At 44.6% G+C, this 24175-nt stretch overlaps 3 protein-coding genes across 12 annotated transcripts in view; 1 reads left to right on the top strand and 2 right to left on the bottom strand.

Moving 5' to 3' along the window:
* LOC105890947 (spectrin beta chain, non-erythrocytic 5) overlaps positions 1-10788 on the top strand; it is a 36357-nt gene extending 25569 nt beyond the window's left edge. For 3 of the 7 annotated variants that reach the window (XM_031578920.2, XM_031578921.2, XM_031578919.2), the window contains exons 23-34: positions 27-398; positions 1137-1244; positions 3855-5993; positions 6202-6309; positions 6532-6609; positions 7159-7245; positions 7396-7487; positions 7867-7952; positions 8129-8198; positions 8309-8517; positions 8932-9039; positions 9487-10788. In XM_031578920.2, the coding sequence (XP_031434780.1) occupies positions 27-398; positions 1137-1244; positions 3855-5993; positions 6202-6309; positions 6532-6609; positions 7159-7245; positions 7396-7487; positions 7867-7952; positions 8129-8198; positions 8309-8517; positions 8932-9039; positions 9487-9737 (3708 nt within the window). In that variant the 3' untranslated portion in view covers positions 9738-10788. The remainder of the gene's footprint in view (positions 1-26; positions 399-1136; positions 1245-3854; positions 5994-6201; positions 6310-6531; positions 6610-7158; positions 7246-7395; positions 7488-7866; positions 7953-8128; positions 8199-8308; positions 8518-8931; positions 9040-9486) is intronic. The other 4 variants (XM_031578924.2, XM_031578922.2, XM_031578925.2 and 1 more) reach the window with 4 other exon arrangements.
* A 6723-nt stretch (positions 10789-17511) lies between these two features.
* On the bottom strand, positions 17512-20672 carry ntpcr (nucleoside-triphosphatase, cancer-related). 4 transcript variants are annotated; one of them, XM_031579468.2, is made up of 5 exons: positions 20485-20672; positions 19931-20093; positions 19734-19836; positions 18840-19049; positions 17512-18181 (listed from the first exon to the last, which is right to left on the bottom strand). In XM_031579468.2, exons 1-5 carry the CDS (start codon positions 20567-20569, stop codon positions 18104-18106), a joined length of 639 nt encoding a protein of 212 aa, XP_031435328.1. In that variant the 5' UTR covers positions 20570-20672; the 3' UTR covers positions 17512-18103. The 4 variants fall into 4 exon arrangements, with proteins under 4 accessions (XP_031435328.1, XP_031435327.1, XP_012672516.1 ...); XM_031579467.2 differs by having other exon boundaries at positions 20379-20576; XM_012817062.3 differs by having other exon boundaries at positions 20439-20576.
* map10 (microtubule associated protein 10) lies at positions 20250-24007 on the bottom strand. Its single transcript, XM_031579465.2, has one exon. It carries the CDS (start codon positions 23895-23897, stop codon positions 21297-21299), a length of 2601 nt encoding a protein of 866 aa, XP_031435325.1. The 5' UTR covers positions 23898-24007; the 3' UTR covers positions 20250-21296.
* Between the last annotated feature and the right edge of the window lie 168 nt (positions 24008-24175).

Here is a 24175-nt window from a genome sequence, read left to right as displayed (position 1 = left end):
TCCACGTCCATGGTGGCTCTTCACAGGCGGACCCAGAGGGACCCAATACATGTGATTCCGCTCCCCACGACAGACCCGGAATGGTAGAGGGCTCAGCCACAGCTCCCCCTAGTGGCTTGGAGGACCAGACGGCAGAGGTTCAGAACACAGAGAGTGGCTACGAGGTGATGAGCAGCCTCAGTCTCAGGACCGGAAGTGACACCACTGACAGGCCGTCTGCTGCTGCTGCTGATGAGAAGCCAAACTCCCATCTCCTGGTGCTGAAGGAGCCTGGCTGTCCCTCCCCGAGGGGCACGGTGAACCTTATCCTTAGCTTCAACAACACTGGAGACAGCCAGCTGCAGGTGCAGGAGCCTGAGTCCAAGCAGGTGGACAGAGTGTCTGAGCCCATACACAGGGTATGAGACACACCCACACACACACACACACACATACACACACAAACACACACACACATACACACACACACACATACACATACGCACACACACACACATGCACACGCACAAACACACACACACACACACACACACACACACACACACACACACATACACACACACACACATACACATACGCACACACACACACACATGCACACGCACAAACACACACACACACACCCACACCCACACACACACACACACACATACACACACACACACATACACACACACACATACACATACGCACACACACACACACATGCACACGCACAAACACACACACACACACACACACACACACACACATATACACACCAGATGATAATTTGATGCAAAGACACTAGACATAAGAAGACTATACAAGGCCACACAGTAACAGGTAGTATCCCTGTAGTGTTTTTTCCCTACATAGCAGATAAAAACTTTGGGCCCTAGTTTCATTGATGGGCAACGAGCAAAGCAATGAGCAATGAGCAAAGTCTGTTGTGCATCCCGTCAGTGAAACGAGGGCCCTTTATGTCACTTATCCCTTGACAAATATACCTATATTGCTTCCAGAGCACCTAGATCTTTCCACTGTCCACGTGTATTACCCCAACCTTTTTCAGCACCCTTGCTTTCCTCCACTCTGTTTCTCCACCTCCCTCTTGGCCTTCAACCTTCCCCTCTCTTTCTCACCCTCTCCCTCAGCCTGCCGAGCCTCACTCTTCTGCCTGTAAAAGCTTTTGGAAGCGCTGCCAGGGGCTATTTGGTAGTTTAAAGCGAAAGAAAGAGATTTATCGTCGCAGTGCAGAAGAGGTAAATGGAAATGTGGTGGGCAGCCCAGCCATGCATGTTGTTTTGGTGTGAGAGCATGGGCATGTGTGTTTGCTTACATGTGTGTGTGTGTGTGTGTCTGTGTGTGTCTGTGTGCGTTTTCTGTTTACATATGGAAAGGATTGGTGTGTGTGTGTGTGTGTGTGTGTGTGTGTTCGTATGTGTGTACATGCATGGGAATTTGGTGTGCACAGGCAGAAGCATGCCACTAGAAGCAGACCTATCCTGCTGGGTCCAGTTTGCTGTTTTTCAAATTCATCTTCATTCTTCATATTCACGCCATAAAAGTGTTACTGTGACTGACTGAAGTGCTACTGGTTTAGATGTTTTCTTAAATCTATGCAAGTCATTTCATAGAGGGATAGCAAGGGATCTTTCTGATGTTCCTGATGTTTTTCGTATCACTATGTCATCCTTCAGATGTGACCTTAGAGACTTATAAGCAGCAGGAGACAGACGAGTCTGCCTCGCTGTTTAGAATGGACCCATGAACTAAACTGACGTGGGTCTGCAAACATTACTTTTTAACTCAGTCAGTATGTGTGCCTGTACTTCTGAAGGGCAGGCTAAAAAGATGGGCAATGATGTAATTTGGTTTTGAAGATGAATTGGTTTTGTTCATGCGTTAATTCGTTCCCTGGAGTCACAACAAAGGGAATGCAGGAGGGTTTGATGGAGAGGGATGGAGAGTGTGTTTAGACGGATGGAAAACAGGTTCAAGCAGGTAATGAAATGACGAGTGGAGCCAAAGAGCTTCATCAGGCAGGACAACCTGTTGGTAGTATGGGAAGCATTAAGTTACCAAACCCCGTGATTTGCCTCCAAGGCAAACACTAAACTTAATTTCAAAGGCTCAAATTATTTACCAAGCCATGTTTTAAAAAATGAGCGTAATTACAACACAAACACAATTGGGGTATGTTTTGGAACCGGCACAGGAAGACATACCTCTCAAAGTATTTTCACAGGGTTTCGTGCTCTTATACATGCCCAGTGTCTTTGACATGTAAACTTTTCTGACTGATGCAAATGGGTTTAGAGTTTGAAGAGTGACCTGTGAATTTACTGTTCTCTGTGTGACGTAATCCAGTAGGATCAGATTCTGTAGTTTTTTTACCATTTTTATGCCCAAGGGAGAATTAAGTGTTAGACATATTTTAGAGAATTTGGCCTCATGGGAAGTATCACTGACACCCTGTCACCTTCCCTACGTCGAGAGCATTTTGATATCTGTCATCAAGACCGGTAAATTGCAAGCGCCTCTGAACTTGGCAAATATTTATGTTAAACTTCACTGCTTACAGCCGTAACAGATGAAACCCAGGAGAGCCCCGGGCTTGAAATGGTGGCAAAGTAATTTAAAAAAAGAGCAGTTTTTCAAACACGGAGTTACAAAGGCCAGTGCTACTCACGTCTTTTCTTAGACATTAGTTATGTAAACAGTGTAACTCTATTTCAGGGAGGGTTCTACACAGAGGACTCTGTGCCTGGGCAGAAATTGGCAGATATTTTCAGGGGATTTTGGATGGAGAGAATAGGGGGGAAATTGAGACGTAGAGAAGAAAGATGGACAGAGCGAAGCAGGGCTGAGACATAGAGAGGAGAGGATTGACGTAGCGAGGGGACTTTTGGTGGTTATGTATGCGCTCTCCTCAGGCCTGACGTAAATTCGATGAAGTCAGTGATAGTGTGGTGTGGTGTGGTGTGGTGAGCTGTGACCTAACCCTTCACTTCCCAATGCAAGCCCAGCATTTCAGGTTAGTTCCCAGCAGGGCATGACAGGCAGGGAGGTGGAGGAGTGGGTGGTGAACTTTCTAGAAGCTTCCTCGTCTGTGTTGTATGATTTATGGTGCTGAGCTGCCAGGGTAACCAAATTAGTCAAAGAGGTGAAGGGTCAAGCCATTACAGCTGCGAATGACGACATGTTTGAGTAGCACATGATTTTGATTAAGTTCTGCAAACCAAAGAAGAAGAAAAAAGAAAAAAAGACACATGCGCTGGAACAATCGCAGCAATGTTCTTTTGTCTCCCCTACCCCTCTTTGATGCCTCTTCTAATGGAAACAGCTTCGGTGTTGCACAGATGTATTGGCTGTAGTTGTTCGGTAGTCAAAGGCTCAGTTCCCTCACCCATACGTGTGTGATTGTCTCTGTCACTTCAGTCGGATGTCATCATCATCATCCATCAGTAACCGCTGTAAAATAAAATAAAGTCTGTTTCCCGAGGAATGTGAGCCTGTGTGCAAGCATGAGGCTCGCTGGATAACATCATGAGTCAGTCCAATGTAAATTTGAGAAGCTCCGTGTTTCAGCTGTGAGGCCAGAGCGCAAGACCTGCCTAAGCGTTACACAACATCTGACACAAAGATCCTTTGTAATACTCACTCAACCTCATCCGCCTGCACAAACTGTCATGATGGGACTCTATGCCTCCCTTGGACTAAAACAAGAGTCACTGCAGATGGGCTTTTGTGTTCTCCAGCCAGATGTCATGTAATGCTTACGCACGAATGCGTGACCTAAAGGCCCTCAGTGGTGGAGCATGGACTTGCCCATCACACTGTTAACCCATGTCTTTCTCTTCTCATTTTAGGTGAGTACATACTTGCATGTTATGGACAACACTGCTGCGCCCCCTGTGTATGAGAGTATGTCACTGCCACGACTCGGCAGCAAAGCTCAAGCGTCGGCCTCCTCTTCCTCCCATTCCTCATCTTCATCCTCATCCTCCACCTCGTACCCGGCCGTCACCGCCATCTGTGACGACCAGGCGCCTCAGGTGAGCAGCGTCTCTTTCCACACGCTCCCCAGGGGCGCCCTCAGTAGCAGCACCACCAGCACTGCTGCTGCTGCCTCCTCCATCTTCAGTAGTCTCAAGATGAGGAGCAAGAAGAGGAAGAAGAAGAGGGACGTGCGCAGGCACACCATCCAGAAGATCATGGGGGTGGAGCATCGGGTGGAAGGGGAGGAACCTCCGTCACCACCGCCCGCAGAGCGGGAGCCGATCATTTACGACACCCACACGTGGCCGCTGAAGGAGAGGAAGAAGAGGAAGAACGCGGCAAAGTCTGCTGCTGTGGCTGGTGCAGAGAAACCTGAGCTCACGGACTACGTGAAGAACCCGCTACTGAGTGACATCGATGCGGAATGCTCAGGGGAGCTCCGATCGGTTAGACCCATCAGCCAAAATCCAGACCCGATCAACAGACCTTCGTTGCCTGGCAACCGCGTGAAGGGCCATTGCAGATTCCTCTCTTTGGGCTCCGTCTTAAGCTTTGATCTTCCCAAGGACGTGGGTCTTATACCCTGCATACCAGACGTCATCACCATTGCGCCCCCAGAGTCCCGACGAACAGAGCCCAAAAACCCGGATCCCAATGAGGTCAGATCCATGGCCCTGAGCACCTTTAAGCTGGTCCGCTCGCCGCCTGCACGCAAAGAGGAGGAGCCCGGACACAATCCTCCGGCTGAAACAACTCTGACAATTCAATGTCAAGGGAGTCAGGAGAACCACTCAGAGCCTGCCGATGTTGCAGACGAGGACTTTCCTCCTCCTCCATCCCCCGTTGCTGTGGACCTAAGTAGGGGGCCCTCACAGAGCGACCTCACGAGCCTCCAGCTAAAGAGGCTCTCAGGGGTCTCATGGGACAAAATGGCTGCTGAATTGACTCACAGTGAAAACGATCAGCACACCACCGATGACCACCGAAGCCTACCCAACCTCAGAGACAATGGAATGCAAACCCAACTGTCACTCAGTAAGAATGGAACCAGCTCCGTGACAGAAGCCGGAGCCTCAAGTACCATCAACACGGAGACACCTCATGTGTGCCCCGGTGTCCACACTTTGATAAAGGACCTGATCGGACACAAGTATCACAGGCCATCAAAGTCCAGTGGCGCCCAGGGTGGAAAGGAGAGCCCTGTGTCTGTGCCTCAGAGCCACACTTCTCACATGGTCCTCAGCTTCAAAGCCAGTGGGAGCAGCAATAGCTGCAGCAGAAGTGGGAGCGGGAGGGAGGACTCGGTGGACTCGGGACACTCCAGCTCCGGAAGCTTTAAGTCCTGCACAGAGGCTCCTGGCCCAGAAACCACTGACGACTCCCTCCCACGAAGAACTGTTGGACGGCTGCGACCTGTGGAAGCAGGAGGCCGGTCCAGAGTCACCTCGACGACTTTGGATGACCCTGTGCATCCTGACCACCAGCAGTTTGAGGAGGAAGAGGAAGAGCTGGAGGACATTTGGAACCAAACCAACAGCTACCGGCAGAGTGTCTGCTCAGACATTATGTACCAGGGCTATCAGGAACAGCTGTCCAATACGCCTCCATGCCAGCAGAGGGAGCCCTCTTCCAAAGAACAAGCGGTCATCTATAGAAAGCTGGTCACCGCCTCTGCCCCCAACCTACTGGTGGCTGAGTTCAGGCTGCCTCCCTCCATCCAGAGCCTGCTTGGCTATGGAAAAGAGCAGTGTCCCAAGGAAGTGGCCCCAGCACTCGGCAGGAGGGACCGCCGATCCTGGGCTGCCTTCTCCCACCAGGATCAGTCCAGCAAGCAGGCGACTTTAGTGTTTAATGAAACAGCGTCATATCCTGTCAGGTTCCCGGAGATGGAGGACCATCGTAAATATGTTTACCAGTATAAAGAGGAGGAGGAGGAGAATGAAGAGGAGGTGGAGAGGCAGGAAGGGGAGGAAGGAGAGGAGGTGGAAGTGGACACATGTTGTCCAAAGGTGAGATCTAGATTGTTAACAAGCTGATGATTGAGCCCCTTTTCAACTTCAGTGAAGAAAGCCCTCCAATGTCTGACAATGAACAAATGTCCTCAAACTGAACTTTATTATTTGTAAACAAATGTCTGCATTCATGTAGCTGAGGTCTAAAACATGTCACTGTGGCTCATACTGTCTGGTGATGCTGAAAATTCTGACTTCTCCACAGGATCTTCTATCAGTTCACATGGGACTGGATGGACCCTCAGGACAGGCCCAGCATTGCACTGAGGATCAGGGATACATGACCATCACAGGAGGGCGCTGTGGCACCAAGGTAAGTCTTAAATTGTGAGCAACAGTTTATCAGCCAATCTGGTCACTTTTGTTCTTGCAAGGAGCTAAAAGGTTTGAAAGAGCAAAGATAGATTTGCTTCATGTGAAAATAAAGCTATCTTGTCTTTTATCAAGGTTTGTGGTTTTCACAAGCTTGCATGGGCATTCAACAGGCTGACTGAGTACTGTGTTTTAACCGCTTTTGTTTTTGTTCTGTGTTTAGAATGGACAGAAGCCTGAGTTTCCTTCCATGGAGGGCACACTAGAGAGGAAGCACAGGCTGCAGCCAGGAGGGAAGAAGGTGAGATGACCTGAGATCATCAGAGGCTCTCAAAGAGTCCTCTAAAGTATAGCCCTTTCAGACCATTAGAGTCAGGTGTATAACAGAAGCGAACTTAACTTTAGCTTCATTTGAACGTGCATTTAGGCCATTACCCTGTCTTGTACGGTGCTTTTTACATTGCCTGCTAGCACTGATAATCAGTGAATAAGTGATCGTGTCCATAAGGAAACGTGGTACAAAAGTGCCAAAAGTGATATCCAATCCCCCCTCTTTCCACCACCACATTGATTGTGAACGTGCTATTTCAGGCCTATTTGCCACTACATTAATGAACCTTACGAAGTTTATATAATCTATCACTGCTAACAAAAACCTGACAGTCTTGGTGCTCTGCATACAAGTCCTGAGGAGCACCATTGGAAGTCATTATTTGATGAAAGTGTCTATTTTTTACTTATCCTTTATACCCACTCAAGAGTTCACTCTATTTAGTTTACCAGAAACAAAAAGAGCTTGGGGGTGGCTGTGTGTCATATGTGTATCATATGAGTTAATACTGACTTGCAGGCACCATGTCGGACCTGGAACACATACCACGCTATCCTGTACCGACAGACGCTTAGCTTCTACATAGACAGAAAGGACACACTAAGGGTAAGCTAAGGCTCTCTTTCATTCATTCATTCATTTATTTATTTATTTAGCCTGCTTAGTTGCCTGTTTGCATACTTATGTCATATGTACTACACATGTTGTGTTTCGTAACAAGCCACTAATGTTTTCTTTTCTCTGTGAATCCCTCAGAGCTCAGCATCCAGCCTGCCATTAAACCTGGCAGGGGCTGAGTGTGTCCCAGTTCCTGAGTACTCCAGAAAGCCCAACTGCTTCAGCCTAAGGTAAGAGCTCTGCATGCAGAGAGACAGTAATAGTCAATAATATTTCAGGACCACATAGTGTAGTTTGTGGTTGTGCAGTTTTATATACAGCAGTTTCACATAGTGGAGTTTCATATTATTAACAACACTCTAGCTCTGTGTTATAAATTACATAAAATAAACTGCCTCTACACAGAAGATAATGTGTCACTGTAATAACATCCAGAAACAGCATTTTTACATGTAATACATCACTCTGTGAAACACTGAGAATTTGAACCATTTTACCCGTATAGAACCAAACAATGACCTTGGACAGGGACTGGTGTTGTACTGGATGTTTCACCAGCAGGGGTCTTGAAATGTGTAAATGGCATATCTATGTCTTTACCTGTCTCAGGTTACGTGATGGCTCTGAGTACCTCCTGAGTGCATCCTCACGCTTCATGATGAAGAAGTGGATGCTGAGAATCCATGCAAACACAGGTAGAAGAATGTATACAGCAGTATTACTAGGGCCTAATGTTGTTGTGCATGCATCTATACAATACCCTATCCTCTACTCAATATACAGTATGTTATATTGCCTATGTTGCCTATGTTGCCTATACATGACCAACTGTATATGTTTGGATGTGTGTACACATATGCTTTTCTCGTAGGATCTGAAGATGCTGTCCCCTCCCTGCCAATGTTTTCCAGCTGCTCTCTACAGGATGACTCTGTGAACACGTAAGATTGTCTATAGTTTGAAGTGAAACAGGTGAATAAGTAAATGTATAGCACATAACCATCAGAAGTCCATGGGATGGTAACATGCTTAACGTTCACTTGTGTTACAGGAATCAAATCCCATCCTCCATCTGTTACTGTAGAGGCATATGTCACTGTTCGACCCGAGATGATGTCACCTCCTGCCTTCAGACAAGAACTGGGCGCCCAAAAGAGATTGTTCTTCTCAACAGAGACGGCTCTCGCCTCCCCTTTTGGCACCAGGGAAAAGCAACGGACGTCTCCCTCAGCGGCTCAACTTCACGTGCAGGCCATGATGGTAAGGCCACAGTGTCACCTCACTTACTATGTGTTGTGATGATTATTTTACAATACTATATATACAGACTTAGGTGTACTTAGGCCTATATCACATGATATGCTTAGGTTTGTGAACAGTTTGAATGAAGGTAATCTCATTTTTGTATATCCATACCTTTTTTTATCTTATCTTGGAAGGTACTGAATCTGTTAAATTCCAGCCTTTTTGTGAGGAAAGCCTCTACTGTTATAGATGGCATAATTATAATGTCATGTTCAGACCTACTGAGCTTCTTTTCTCTCAGAGTGAGATCTGTGATTTATCCAGTAGGTGGCAGTAGTGTACCACCAGTGTCCAATGCAGTGAATATTTCCTATCCCACCTCCCCATTCTCAATACTCTCTCTCTCTGTCATTCTTTCTCTTCCTTTAGAAGATGCCTTTGACCCCCTCGGCATGGCCTCTCTATCGAGGCACTCCCCCCTCACCCAGGACTGGCTGAGTGGCAGCAACAAACGGCGTTCACACTCCTTCACATCAGGTGAGGCCACTCAGTCATCTGTGACAGGTCCACAGCGGCAGCATATCAATCTGTAGAAAAGCCACACACATATTTACCCTCTAGAGGAATAGTGGTTTGGAATAAATTGTACCTCTACCACAATGTATTCACTGTATACCATAGGCATGAACATTTTTTATCTTTTATTTATCTCCAAACGTTTAGCTGTATCTTAATAAAGATGTCCATTCATCCATTCAGCTTGTCAGGGTGTTATCCCTGTATCTCTTAATATCTCCATCTCTCTTTCAATCTATCTGTTGATCTGTCCATCTAGTCATCTATTTAGCCATCTAGCTATATATGTCTGTCTATCTATCTACATAGCTATGTCTATTATCTCTCAAGTGGTCTCTCGAGCCATGTGTAAAAAAAATAGTACATACTGCTTGTTTTCACGACTGCCCTTGTCTCTCCTCTCTCCAGCCACATATCAGAGAATCAGACCTGTGAGACTGCCCCCCTCAGGCGGAAGCCAGGACAGCAGCTCAAACTATTCTGTGACACTCTTCATTGGAGACCAGCCATCAATGTGCAACAACACTGAGAGGCCACAGCGAACAGCTTTTGGCAGTGGGCTGGAGCGCCCCCTGGACTTGCCTTTGAGGAACTACGCCAGCTTGCCCCGGCCCCGCAACAAATCCGTCTTCAAAAAATTCTTTAGCAAGAAGGAGTGAGAGGAGTGGCACTGCAAGAGCACTGCAGCCCAGCCCCCTCCCCCCACTGACTCTATTCATGTGCAGAGCACTGATGACTGATGGATCTTATTTGACAGAGATGTTTATTTACTTCATATTTATGCTGGAAATACATATTTGTTATGGAGGGACTCAATTTCCTGTTTTCTTTTTCATCACAAATCGTTTTGTTGGCAGAGTGGAAAATGGACCCTTAAAGCAGTGACACAAACATAGAAAAGACTTTCATTGTTGTTTTTCACATGAATATATATAAAGCAACACTTCAGAAGAACTACTCAGCCATCTTGACATCATGAATCATTTCATCCTATGTATTGTTTTCTTTATCTTTGAGGTCTCACTGATTACTATGGCGATCAGTTGTCACTTGGTTTGATGTATTGTGTGTTGGTGTGTGTTTGTTATTGTATTTTTCTCTCACAGATTCTTAACAATCATGACCCAGACTTTCCATCTGACATACTCTGACATGTACACACTGTCTGATTTATGTTCTCCTTAAAAGTCTGCGGTTCCAGTCAATGGCGAGGGTTATGGTCATGGTTGTTTGTACTGAGACGTCAGGAACAGTATTAAGAGCCTGTGTCATTTTACAATCTCTCTAGTTTCTCCATGGTTAGCCCTGTCAGCTGTGTTCTCCTCTCTTTCTACCTGACGGGAGAAGCAAATCAAAATATGTGTCAGACGGTGTTTCACTTAATTTACACGCATTTCTGCTTCAGCCGTATCAGTAATTCATTTTCTATTGTATCACAGCCATTTTTAACCACATGGTATCACAGTCCTGGCCACACTTAGCCACACTACAGGCTTTCACAAACATCCTTCAGCCAACTGCTGGTGGTAAAGGGTTGTTTTTTCATGAACACAAAGAAACATAACAGGAAGCCTTGTATGCCACTGAGATTGCCTTTCTAATTATTCCAGCAGTTTGATACTGCTTGTGATTGTTTTAATATTGTTAACTCTTGTAACTGTCAATGCACAACTAATATTTGTAATAAATAGATATTTTGTTTGAGAGTCATATGTCTATTTCACATTCTCTTCCCACTGTTCAACTGGCAAATGGGAGAGTGTGAGACATTCATTCTGTTTCCAGACAGCATAAAAACAATTACAGTAAATATACATCCCATAACCCACAGCAAATACATTTTTTATATACACCTTTGCTGGATAAATCAATGTAATAATCATATCTAGAATGGTTCAGCACTGGGTCAGCTGAAGAAAAACAAAGCTGTGTTAATATCATTTTTTATTGTATTGTGCTTTGTGTGTGTGTGTGTGTGTGCATTTGATACCAAGTCTCCAGCCTTTTCTTACCGAGATGAAAACTGCTACTAAATGAGACAGCGCGGATGTCTGATGCCTGAAGCGCTTGGCCAAGGCCCTCTGTGGGCCCCGGGCTGATGGGAAAGACTTCACACACAGATGGGATTTCAAAGGCCCTGATTGAATTTCTATTGTCTTTAAAAACCAAGAGAGAAATAGATGTGGCTTTATGGGTGCTATTCTGTAAAAGATTAAAAGAAAATGGAGCGCAGAAATCAGATTCAAAATACGCACTGTTCATTAGGAATATCTGAATATATGAGTGGCTGAAATGATTTAATGCTATGCTGATCCCTCAAGGTTTTCAGAGAGGAGGATAGGGCGTACCAAATGTTTCTATTGTATATGCAACACTATAGATAATATTGGCTGGTGGCTAGTGATACTGGCTAGTGGCTAGTGATTTCTACTATTATATATTAACAGTATAATAGATGATAGTGTACTATGCTATATGTTATATTCTATACTTTACAAAACATATTGTTTATTTGGTGAGTACAATATTTCTACACTAAATTCTATACTGTATCTAATACATTTAAGAGACATATACATACACACTGTCAAGAAAAGGCCACAAGATGTCGAGCATTGAAAGGGAATAATAATAACACTGCTCAGAAATAATGGCTTTCACTGTGCCTTCAGATAATCTGGTATTAGGAGTGCATTGAGTACTTCTGCACACTCCATGCAATCCTGCCTCTATGCTGTAGCACTGAGCCTAACCTTTATTTCTGCTCCAGGGCCCCGATTAGCAATCGTGCACTCCATGCCAGTGTACTGCTGACCAATAATAAATCTGGCAGGCATACCTGTTTTGTTATCAGCGTGGACGTTAACTGGCCGTGTGTGCAGGGCTTCCATATATGTGAGGTATTGCCGCTACACACAGCGACTTGGCACACTGAGTCACATCATTATTAATGGTCAAAAACGTAATGTATATGTGAAATGTCTGTATGTGTTTTATTGTTGTTATACTCTCGCTACAGAAAATATAAACACCCTCTACTTTTTTCATTTTGGCACTACAAACAGGGGCTGAATCTACAGACAACCAGATACAGTAGATGGCTAGCCATTGGGAGTGCAGAACATAACTTCACACAGTGCATACTTCAGTGAGTAGCTGGTCAGGGCTTTGAAAGCCTCCTCTCGGCACCCGCTATCAGAGTGGAGCCGTCACACGGTGGTGGGGAGAGCATTAATCACACCCGTATGAGCCATTACCTCACTACCACAGAGCCCAAAACGTGATGACTCAGCCATTTGGATGTGAAAATCTCTCGTCCACCTCTGTGGTCCCTGCCATGAAAAAGAAAACAGAGTAAAAGTCCTGGTGCCAAACATGAGTAATGACTCATAAAAGTGGAGACTTCAAGGACAAATGAACACTCTCCCCCAATCACACACACACACACACTCTCACACATATAACTAGAGGTGCCACTTTATCCAAACATTATGAATTACGACTGACTGCATGGGACTGTGGCGCACAGCTTCTTTCATTGCAGTGCCGTGGTGTCAGTGTCACATTGGCGTCTTGGCATTGATAAATGAGTGACCCGGCAGAACAGACAGTGACAACTCGTCAGACGTCAATTGAGCCTCCTCTGGCGAACAATACCTGGTTTCTCCTCATCAGTGATGCGATTAGATAAAGAACATTCCAGACCCAGTGGTCAGTGCTGGGTTGCAGGGTGATGTGTCGTCTCCGTTGCTGGCGACCGCGTGAGGTCATGTGTTCCTAGCTAACGGCAAAAGGCTGGATCACAGGTCACAAGAAGTCAATCCCAGCCTCATTATTCATGAGACACACAAACAATGCAGAGGCCTCCATTTTGAATTTTCAATTTCCACAGCATCCAATATATGGTGACAATCTGGGAAGAGTGAAGTCCACTTGGTGTTGTATTGTCACAAATATATTAGATATTGATCCATTCATTCAGAGGACATTAGACACAGTATATTCAGTACGACTCCATCACCTGCCATAGTCTTGTGGTGAAGGGGATGCTGTGTGGATGACCTCTGTGTCATGGGAAGCTTTTACTCAGGGCGAGTGTGACTAAGCCACAAGACTGCTCATCACCGTTCCCTCCATTTTCACTGTCACCATGGACTGCTGCAGGGGTTGCGACCTCTGACTGCTCAAAAAGACAGATACAAAGTGACTGGTGTCCTGTGTTGCGTGTCTTAAGGCTGGTCATGTGATGGGGGAGGCAGCATGGGAACGTGGGGCTGCTGGTGAGGTATGGTGTTGAGCCATACTGCTCGCCTATTATCATGTATTTAAGAATGTTTTGAAATTGTAGGTGTACTTTTGTATATTTAATCACGTTTCTATATATTTATAAAACATTAAGATATTCCTGACAGATAAGTCTTGAACTTGAGCAGAATCCAGTGTTTTTATGGCTTTATTTATTTATGTTCATTTATACATTATGTGAGGCAAGAAAGGGGTAGAATATTGAACTAATGGACTGTGAATATTGTGCTGTTTTGGGTTCATCCACTTTTTTTTCTAAAGGACTTGACAAAGGAGAGAGAGGGAGAATGAGTGTGTAGTGTGTATGTATGTGTGTGTGTGTGTGTGTGTGCGCACACAAGTGTCTGCCTCTGGGGGCAAATACAATTAAAGCACAAAATCTAAAAGGAAAACTGTGCTGGCTTTGCCCCGGGCAACTTTTAATTTGCTAGCTCCGGCTGCAGACACATGATCCGCAAGTAAGATTTCGCCCCTAAAGCTCTTCAGTTATCTCATCTGGAGCTGAGCGCTGTCTTCTCGCATGCCTGGTTTCCTCTCGTCTCTCTGTGATGCTCCTAGTGACCTTTTCACCTCTGAGAGTGTGTGGGAAACACAGGAAGATGAGAGGGAAAGCAGGTGGAAAAGTCAGGCAGGCAGGCTGTGTTGTGTGTGTGTGTGTGTGTGTGTGTGTGTGTGTGCGTGTGTGCTACAGCTCGTGTTCTGAGGTCTCCTGTCATCTTTCTGTTTACTGCTCTCTCTCCTTGCTGGGGTCTCCCCACTGGTCAGCCTTTGATCCGAGACTTCAAAGGTGAAATCCAACACCGCCGCTTTTAAAGGAGCAGGCCAGCGGCCGGCCCTCTGTAGCTGCTACACCATTGTGTTCAGAAGTGCTTGGCTAGCGCTCAGGCTTTGGATGAAGGCTGCATCCGCATACTGCTGTGATATCAGTTTACACGACTCGAGGTTACTTTTACATGTATATGTGTTCTCATAAAATGTGTAGCCATGCTAGCCATTTTAGACCCTTGTAACACTCTTTCACCCCTAAATAAAACTATACTGTGAAGTGCAGAGCTATAAAAAAAAAAATCTTGAAATCATTCATAGAATTCTAGGTAACTAATGGGATAACCCATGTATGGCTCAAGGCTGACCTAACTGCCTCTGATACTGTGCCTGACAGGCCCACAGCCAAAAGGCCATCTAATACGAGAGCTCTAGTAAAGCTTTGTGTCAGGCACACCTCATTAGAAATGCTGATATGGGTCCATTCTTTGAAATCATAAATCAGACTGCTGGTAATCTACAGGGAGGACTCCAGTGTTATATAAAATGTGGGTTTTCTGCAAACCCCACCAACGGGTCCTCCCTTCTAGCAAAATGCAAATGCCCTTCCTAAAATGCTAAGCACGTTCGCTTCCTGCCATCCACATGTTTTGTTGAGATCTGTAATAGGAATTGTATGACAACCATGTGTATCGTCTGTTGTGTAGGTCAAGACCTCTGTCTGATCATAGTTTTGTTCATGTTCTTTGTTGCTGCTCCATCTGAGCCATCAACTAATGGGAGCTACACCCGCCTGCCATGTTTAATCATGGAGAAGATCCCATGGGGCAGCAACGTTACTAAAATCATGCCCAAAAGCATTTTTTATTTATTTTCGCCACTCCTACGGCTTACACTGGCCCCATATTCAACAGTCCAGGCAATAAGCCCCCAAACAGTGAGAGGCTTTTTATGTGGGATTTGAAGGGTGGGGGTGGGGAACTGGAGTGGGTGCAAACCCCTCCATGTCTGCTAGCCACGAATGCAACTCGCTGATATGGAAATCAGGCAACAAATTCAATGTGCCCACACTAAGCTCATTCAGCGCGGCTTTTCTCTAAAGTGTCCTAAAGAGAATAGCTGTGAGCACCACTGTAGTAACACATCAGGCATTGAGGGGGATCATGTACTATACAACACTCCCCTCCGGACCCCTGAAGGGTCCTGCCATCTGTATTCATGGGCAGAATATGTTGATGTTTAAAGGAGGGGGAGAGAATCCCCATGGGGGCAGATAATCACTGTTTGGAGATTTCTGCGAGCTTAGATAAAGAAGACCCATGACAAAAATATAGCTTTCCTTTGTGTCATCTCAGGCACAATCCTTGGTAGTCTGGTCATGTTTGAAAAGGGTCACAGATAGTTCCTTTATAGTTTTTTTTATAGCTACAGTCAACCTACACCTCATGCCATTTGCCATATTTCTTATTAACAAAACACTCTACCACTGCCTCAAGGACTGACATAATCAGAGGGACATCATCACATTTCTTGGAATTCTTAAAGGAAACAGAAGATACCACCCTCAATAATTGGTGTAAATAACCCATAAACCATTCCCAACACACAGAGAGAGAGAGAGAGAGAGAGAGAGAGAGAGAGAGAGAGAGAGAGAGTCTGAGGATACACCCATGGCACGGGGGACATGAGGACCACAGCTAGCTCTAGCGTCCTCTCCTCTCCCATCAGCAGCATTATGTAATCCATCTGTCCTGCCACTGCAGGGGCCTTGGCGCTCGCCCAGAGATGACAGTAGTCACTACAGGACATCGGAGTGTATTGGGCCTTCTTCTTTACAGAGTTTTATCCTTCACACGACTGTTCCATACACATACGCACAGTGGAAATTCCTATGCAAACAAACACACTCTCTCAAATACACACAGAGAATTTCAAAATGCATTCGGTAAGTGACAGACATAATAGCTTTCAGCAAAATCTGATTTAATATTGTGAAAGAACAGGCCACCATATTCAGGATATTAAACTCAGCCTGAGGAGAACTCTGTATTATTTTGTATTATTGTAGTAAAAGTCATCCACTTATAATGTTAGCAGACTGAAACATTGCTGGGCAGCTCCTCTAATGGAGTTTAACACTACCGTTATTTTGGCTTTATATTTGTCTTTCTCGCCATCGGTAGCCATCGATGGGAGACCTCAATGATTGAGGAGAGCGAATGCTGGCATGGAAGCATCTGACGCGTATCCTGCTTGGCACAATAAAACGGCACACTGTGCTGCATCAACTGGGCATAGCCACTGACGCTCAGTGCCAACACTACTCACTTCCTCCAACTTTCAAATATGACCTATTTCACTGTAGCACTTTGTGTTCAGTGGGACATGTGAGGAGAGGAAAACCCAGCAAGCAATTATGCTGGGTGGTAATGAAGATGTGAGAAAAGTTCCAGATGTTTCCGATGTTCAGACATTTCAGTTGTGCAAGCAAAGTGCTTCTGAGGCTGACTAAGTTAAGTATTTAAAAAAAGGAAGAAGCTTTAAAAAAAATAACATGTCTCTTCTCAGACACACACAGGGTAATTTGTTATATCCAACAGCATGATTTCAGACGATACTAATACAAAGGCATAAAAAGTGATGCATTGCATGTTGACCTGCTTTCTACAAGGTCAACCATTATCCACCTAATCTGAAATACCACCATATTAGTAACAGAACCACGAATGCCCTTTAATCCTGACCTCCCAACATCATGTAAGTAATATCACAATACTGCTCCATGTCATGTTTGTGGCTACAGCCCTCCAAACCACACTCTAAATCCTCTGAAAACGGATACCACAAACAATAACTGCAGTAATGGTCCGAGAACAGACTCAGGTCATTTGAATACCAGAGTGAACATACTGTACGCTTGTTGTTGAAATGATATGGACGTTTAGGTCGTGGAAACAGTGCCAGATTGTTTACTATTTTTATGCTGTTTATGTGGTTATGTTGTTACAATGTCTAGAGTGCACTATAATCTCTTTTATCCATTGAGAACAATCTGTCACATGGAGAATCTGTTGAAAGCAAAAGCAAAACACCGGAAGCCTATATTATACTTAAAAGGAGGCTTTCTCCTCTTTAACAACCGTGGAACTCACCTTTACCCTTCTCATCTCTCAGCTCACAAAGATGCATTAAAACATGGATTTTTATTTGTGGTTGTATGAAATACTAGTTTCTGATATAAACAAACTCTGAAATACATGTATTTCACGCAGACCATTTCAAAACTGATTGTGAAACAGTTTTCTCTATGTATTCTTTCCTTATTTATGGTGTGTAATAAATTAAACATGAACTCAGACGGTATTGCCTGTTAAAATATTGATTTATTCATTCATTCATTTATTTATCTTCCCTAATTGTGCAAGCACACCTTCAGTTTTAACAGGAGCCGTTAAGGCTTCCAAAGGGTCTGACTTTAGAGGCAAATACTCCAAAATGAAAAAGTAGACATAGCAGACCTCCATTAGCCTCCATCACTTTGTTAAGGGTGTGAGGTTGCTCCCTAGATTCAGTTGCATGCAGTCTCCCCTCCCCCCATTGAGAACTGAAACGGCGGTCTCCATCAAAAACAATAGTCCAGCTGCCAAACTCTGCTCTGGCAATCAATTATTCATATTACAATCCATTCAGAGACACTATTCAAGGGAGGAAAAAGGAATGGGGGGGGGGGGGGGGGGGGGAACTTAATTGCATGCATACATTTTGTGCATTTGAGACTGTGCACTAGATTCCCAGATTCTGGGGTTGACAAAAATATTTTGTCTTTGAATACTTTCAGTTTTTATACAAATAAATAAAATGTTTGGTGTTTTTGGATAGAAAAATAAAGTCTGAAAGCAAAAAAAAAAGTCCATACATCTTCTCGTACATTTCCAATATCCACCTTTTTGAGGTGTTAGGATGCTTGCTTCAGGCTTTGCTGTAGAGTTGCCACAATATCTGGAAAAATGGTATTTCGGTTCTCCTTTGTAATCTGAGGGCAAAGAAGAAATGTCTGATTAGACATCATGCAATAAAAAGGCAACTAACTAAAGCGCTACATTCATGTGATAATTACTCATCAGATTGTGCGTACATTGTCCAATCACTGTTGTTTCAAAGTATGGGGAATAGGCCAAGTAGTATGAAGTTGAATCTGAGTGATTTCTTTCTCTCTCTCTTTCGCTCTCTCTCTCTCTCTCTCTCTCTCTAACCATAGAGGGAAACAGCATTCACACAAGCGTAAGACAGCACTCAACTACCATGCAAGCACATCCATCAGCAGTGACCAAGGAATCAGTCATCCTCACAGATGTCAGAATGTACAAAGAGCACTGCAAGTCTTTGTATACCAAAGTGAAGCCAAAAATGTATGGCTTAGATCATATCAGACGTCAATGTTTTTCATTCACTTAAGATCACTGTTGGTGATGGTGTATTTCAGTTTCAGGTTTCGTTCTCTGAACTTAATCTCATAACACCAGACAAATCCTCATTAGTATGAGCGGTATTCTTTCCGAGTGCCGTTGTGTTTTTAGTATTAGTCATGCTCAAATTCTTCTTTAAATCCCTGTAATGGGGAGGTTCACAATCCTCCTAGACATTACCAGTGGACAGATTAGTTGACATCACAGACATTAGCCTATACTGACCGTGAAGACCTTCACATCTGTCCTCCCTCGCACCTCCTCCACCAGGCCTAGTGGTTTGCCCTTGGGAATGGGGATGGTACCAAGGATGGAGCAGCTACTGCAGTCCAGGGTCTGCCTCACAGCACGTATGAAAGCCTGGCTGAAGAGCTCCATCTTTCCGACCTCATCGATAACAAACACCCGCCTGTCACCTTCAGAGCCACCGCCAACCTGCCAAGACCAGAGAACTTCAGGCATTACCCTGAATTGCAAATGGTGTGTTATGCTCTCTGTCCCTGCGAGAAGTTTAATCTGACAAATCTACATGTTTACAGACATGAGATTTCTGTACGTTAAGTCTGAGAAGGTCATGCCCTGGTCAGGTTCAACTCTGGACAAGCCCCATGGGTCGCAGATGCAGACAAAAGCATACACAGTGCCATTAAATATTTTATGCCTTAACAGCAGTTTGTGATATGCCATGGGAAGGCCATATGTTCAAATACATGTCAGCTAGCAGCAGAAACAAATGTCACTGTTCTATACAATTTTGGGGGCAATGGTTCCACTCCATTTAACACAAGCACTACTGACTTCTTATATTCATGTTAATTATTCTGAGTGCATAAGAATGTCAGCAATGTCTCTAGTATTATTAACCCAACTAAAAGCTATATGACAACACCCAACGTAAATCATGATAGTTTATATGGCACCAGTAAAATCGATGTACATGATATGATACTACCCAGAGCATTGTGCACTTGAAGTTTTAGCGCAGACAATGATCGGCATGGGGGGATTTCCAATGAGTAGTTTTGTGTTCTTTATGTAGGAGATGGGAGACTTGAACAAAGTGTTATTCAGATAAGATAGATGGGGATGCTGTCGCGCCTGTAACACATGTGTGCTTACTTGTCTGAAGAGAGGGAGGGCAAGGTTTTCAAAGGAAGGCAGATCGACCACATACTGACCCACTCTGTACTCTCGTCTTCCGGCAGAAGCACCAGATTCATTTCTAGAAAAATAAGATTAGGATTCAAACCTTCATGTGTGCTAGACTAAACTTGCTGGTTTGGAAAAAGTAAAGTTGTGATGCTCAAGTCAGCTACCCGACTCTCGACAGGTGCGCTCGCTCTCCAGTGACCGTGACCATGTCGAACCCGACTCGTCTTCCTCCAACCCTTACTTCTTCGGTGTAAAAGCCACTGCAGCTCACCTCGGCAGCTTTCATGGCATCACACACCTTCTGTACTAGTGTGGTCTTACCAACACCTTTTCAAACAGAATCACTGTGATGTACAGAGCAATAATTGTGCATGTAAAAGTTACGTGCTAAGAGCTGGCAGTTAAGTGCACTAAGAAGTTTATATTTAGCTGACCTCAATTCAATGTTTAACCTATATTTTCATGATATAGCCACAATGAGGATACACACATGGCTGCGTTTATTGAAATGACCCATCTCGTCTTACAGATTCAAAACACAGGCTAATTTAGCTCAATTGTTAGCTTGCTAGTAACTGAGGCTGTCGGATGAATTAGCTCCGTGTTGCTTGCCTGGAATAACGCAGTACCCTATGCAACAGCGCCAGTAGATAGTCCTTTTAAAATAGTTACCAGGGGGTCCTGTCAAAAAGACGTGTTTGATCATTCTGTTGCTTACTTCCCACGCCACCGCTGTAATCTCTGTTGAACCCCAGAAACATACAGAGCACGCATGCGCGGTACCACTCGAACTTGTGCTGCATGCACGTTTATGTCCGTAGACGTTCTGTTATGACCAACATGTAGCCTACACTATGTCGTTAGCGAGCAACACTTTCCTTATTTAAATGTAAGGAAAGGAAAATGTCTATTCGTGTATATGTGTGCCCATAGCGGTTGGCCAGTCTTTTCTCTCTCCAAATAATGACGGCTAAATGATCTCTATTATCCATGTTAATCCTCAAACATAATACTGTACAATAATGCGTCCATTTACACCAAACTCCTACCCGAGATTTAGTGAAATGATGTATGCTGTACCCACTCAGGTTTGGGGGTGGATTCCCAATGCTTCTTTCATAGTAATATATAGAATCTATCTCTGAACTATGATTTCTTTGTCAGTAAGCCATTGTACAACACATGGTGTGCTTTACATAGGCCTACATTGTAAACATACCGGTATGCCAACATTTGGATAATTGAAATGCTATACCGAGGAGTCATAAAGACTAATACAGCAGTTGTGTCTCTGAGATGAAAGGTTAGAAACACTGGACATGTTTGATCTTAAACTTCTATTAATATAATACCACACGCAAAGTATCTGATAAAAAAGTTCCTCATCATAACATATCAGAGAATAATTTGACATTCATTTCACTGATACATACAGAAAAAAATTATGATGATTTTACATTAGTATAAAATAACAGTAATCTGCAGAGACAATCACATCATAGAAGGTCCTCGCCAATAAACATGTCTCTTTCATAGTGTATAGCCAGGAAGCTTGTTGACCATGATGTTTGAGATATGCTGGTATTTTTTTGAGAGTCCGAGTGTGCCAAGTTCATCATTTTCTTCCTCTGCCTCATTAGGATCAAGCAAGGACGATGATTCAGGATCAGAGTCATTGTGGTGCGCAAATGAATCCTCTGAGTAACCTCTATAATGTGTGAGATCATCAGTGGGGTCGCTTCGCTCACTCCTGGACCTTGTGGGATTTCTGGACACAGAGACCCTACCTCCCAGTTCACTGTCCTGAGATCCAGACCTCGCTTGGCTGTGTCTGGAATAAGCAGATGGGGTGTAACCTGAGCCCACATCATCTCCGTCTGAGGACACACTGAGCCCAGAGGCCCGTGTGGATTGTCTGGTCAGATGGGTGCCTTTGAGGGAGCGTTTGGGAGAGGTAGCTGCTTTGACTGGAACAGGGAGACCTGGGTTTCTGACTGATTCGTCGTTCAAGCTGTAAGGATCACTGGGAACTCGGGTCACCCCGGGTCCGTCAGGACTACTCAGGGGGTCTGGTGAGTAGCCATCAGTGGGGTCAAGGCTAGTGAAATCATCCTGATAATCGTCCTGATCCATGCTCTCACTGCTGGAGTCAGACATGTTTGATTGAGGGCTACTCCATCTACCTTCTCCATGGCCACCCTCATCTTCAATGGTGCTGGAAAAGCCACGGTCATTCGGATGGTGTTCTGGAATGCTAGAGTGCCTGTGGGGTGACTCCAAACCACTACAACCAGAATGCTGGCTCAATGCACTAGGAATTTTGATACGTAGGCCTAATTCTTTGTCCTGTTTAAAATGTACTGGTTTCTTTTTCGGAGTTTGTTTGAGAATTGATGGAGCTTTTCGATTGGGAGTACTGCCACTTCCACTGGATAAAAGAGAGATGCTTGGCCTGTCTGTAGATTTGGGAGGAGTGCTTTCTTGTATACTATTCACATGTGTAATGCTACTGACTAAGGTTTCAATGTTATCGTCTAAATGGAGGCTCCTCTTAAACATACTGCTACTTGAGCGAAGATTCATATTTTTGTGTCGTTTGGGCTGTTTCAAGTTGACGTGTTCCCTGCACTCCCTGGGTTTAGGCAGATCAGTGCTCAGTCTCTGGAGTCTGAGACGATATGTGTGTGTCAGGCCATATGTTAACTTTCCCTTTGGCTTTGGCTTTTCTGGATGTGGTGAATGCTTCTTTGCTGTTGTTCTTCTTTGCTTATTTGATGAGGAAATGGAAATCAGAGACTTAACACTGCGCGCACTATGCCTCTGTCTGGGGGAGGATGACTGCTGTGCTTTCTGCTGAGGTGATGCATCATTTTTTAATGTTTGTGATGCCAGTTTTGTGCTGTCAGAGGCAGGATCTGAGGGCCTTTCTGCTGATGTATACATCCAAGCTAGGCCGGGATGAATGGATAGAGGCTGCTGCTGCTGGTTCTGCCCATTCAACAGAGAAAGCTCAACAAGAAGAGCATTCAGCAAAGGTAGCTGTCTTATGGCATCTCCAAGATGCGATGGAGCCGGTGGCTGCGGTGGTGTTTGGCTAGCTGCTGGATGCTCAACAATAGCTTGTCCACTCTGCTCCTTAGAGGGACGCATTACAGAATCTGACGACTCTTGGTCGGTGCTCAAGTCTGCAAGCCTAAGGGAATCCCTTCCTGCAATGGTGGTTTTAAACTTCTTGTCGTCATTATCCTTTTGCCTTGTGTCTGAGGAACTGTAGAACATGGGCGGAGGACATGGATTTGGTTCATCCTCATAATCAATTCGAGCTATTTCTATTTTCTTAATTCGCTTTCTTGTTTGTTCAGTCTGGGTGCTTGTCGATGCAATCGTTGTTTGCTTAGCCTCAGACACAACAACATCGTTTGGATGTCCGTCAAACTTAAGCCTCTGATAAATAACATGGCAGGAACCTTCCTGCTCAAGAGGCATTACCCCAGTAGTCTTGCAGACAGCCTCAGTTGGCATCTTAGCACGTTCTGTTCCATCACTCCCCTGTGACAACGTGGTTCCAACACTGTGGATTCTGTTTTCTGGAATATGGCTAATTAAACTTCCTCCCAAACTAACAAGTTTGCAGGCTATGGAAATCAGTCCAATTTTCTTCCCCATAAGATTGCACAAGTCATGCTCTCCTCGTTCGCCATGGGCAGAGGGAGTGCCGATACCATGCGCCTCCACGTCTGTTTTTATCTGGTTAACCAATCTTGCCAGAGATACGAGTGAACTCCCAATTAATTTAGGAGTCTCATGTCTAACATCCATGACCATTGCGTAGAGGGGAGTATTCGATAAATGTTGATGAAAAGAATCCAAGTTAATTTTAAACAAGCACGACTTGCCTTTCTGGAAAATGACTTCATTAGATGTATCCACATCTGACCTCGGCGTAAACATTCTTTCACCTGTTTGTGACTCGTCTGATTGATAGATGACTAGTGTTGGGAAATCCAACAGTCTCACTCCGACAGCCGGTTTCCAACTTCTTAGTAATTTGCCGCCTGTGTCAAGCCGAACGTATTCCACCAGAATTTCGAACGAAAAGAGAGTTTCGTTTTTATTTAAGGGAACAGTCATGTTTGAAAAAGAAGCAACAGAGTCGCTTCCAGTGAAAGCGTCTTAGCAACACCCTCGGTCGCACAAGCTACGTAATAAGTCGCGCTAGACTTCTTGGGAGTTGTAGTACCAGCTGCTAGTTGCCAATATGAACAAGGACACGCGGCGACCTTTCTCCCTGCCCAGCGCTTTTTTCCAGCTGTGAAGTTGATGCTGTTTGTCCTACCTGTGATGCAATTGTGGCATCAGTCTGTTGGTTTGCCTTTCTTCACTTGAGCTGCTTTAACAAACACTATGGT

The sequence above is a fragment of the Clupea harengus genome, chromosome 13 (genome assembly GCF_900700415.2).
Source record: "Clupea harengus chromosome 13, Ch_v2.0.2, whole genome shotgun sequence".
Lineage (NCBI taxonomy): Eukaryota > Metazoa > Chordata > Actinopteri > Clupeiformes > Clupeidae > Clupea > Clupea harengus.
Note: the sequence above shows the minus strand (reverse complement) of the source record. Positions and strands in the feature narration are given on the sequence as shown.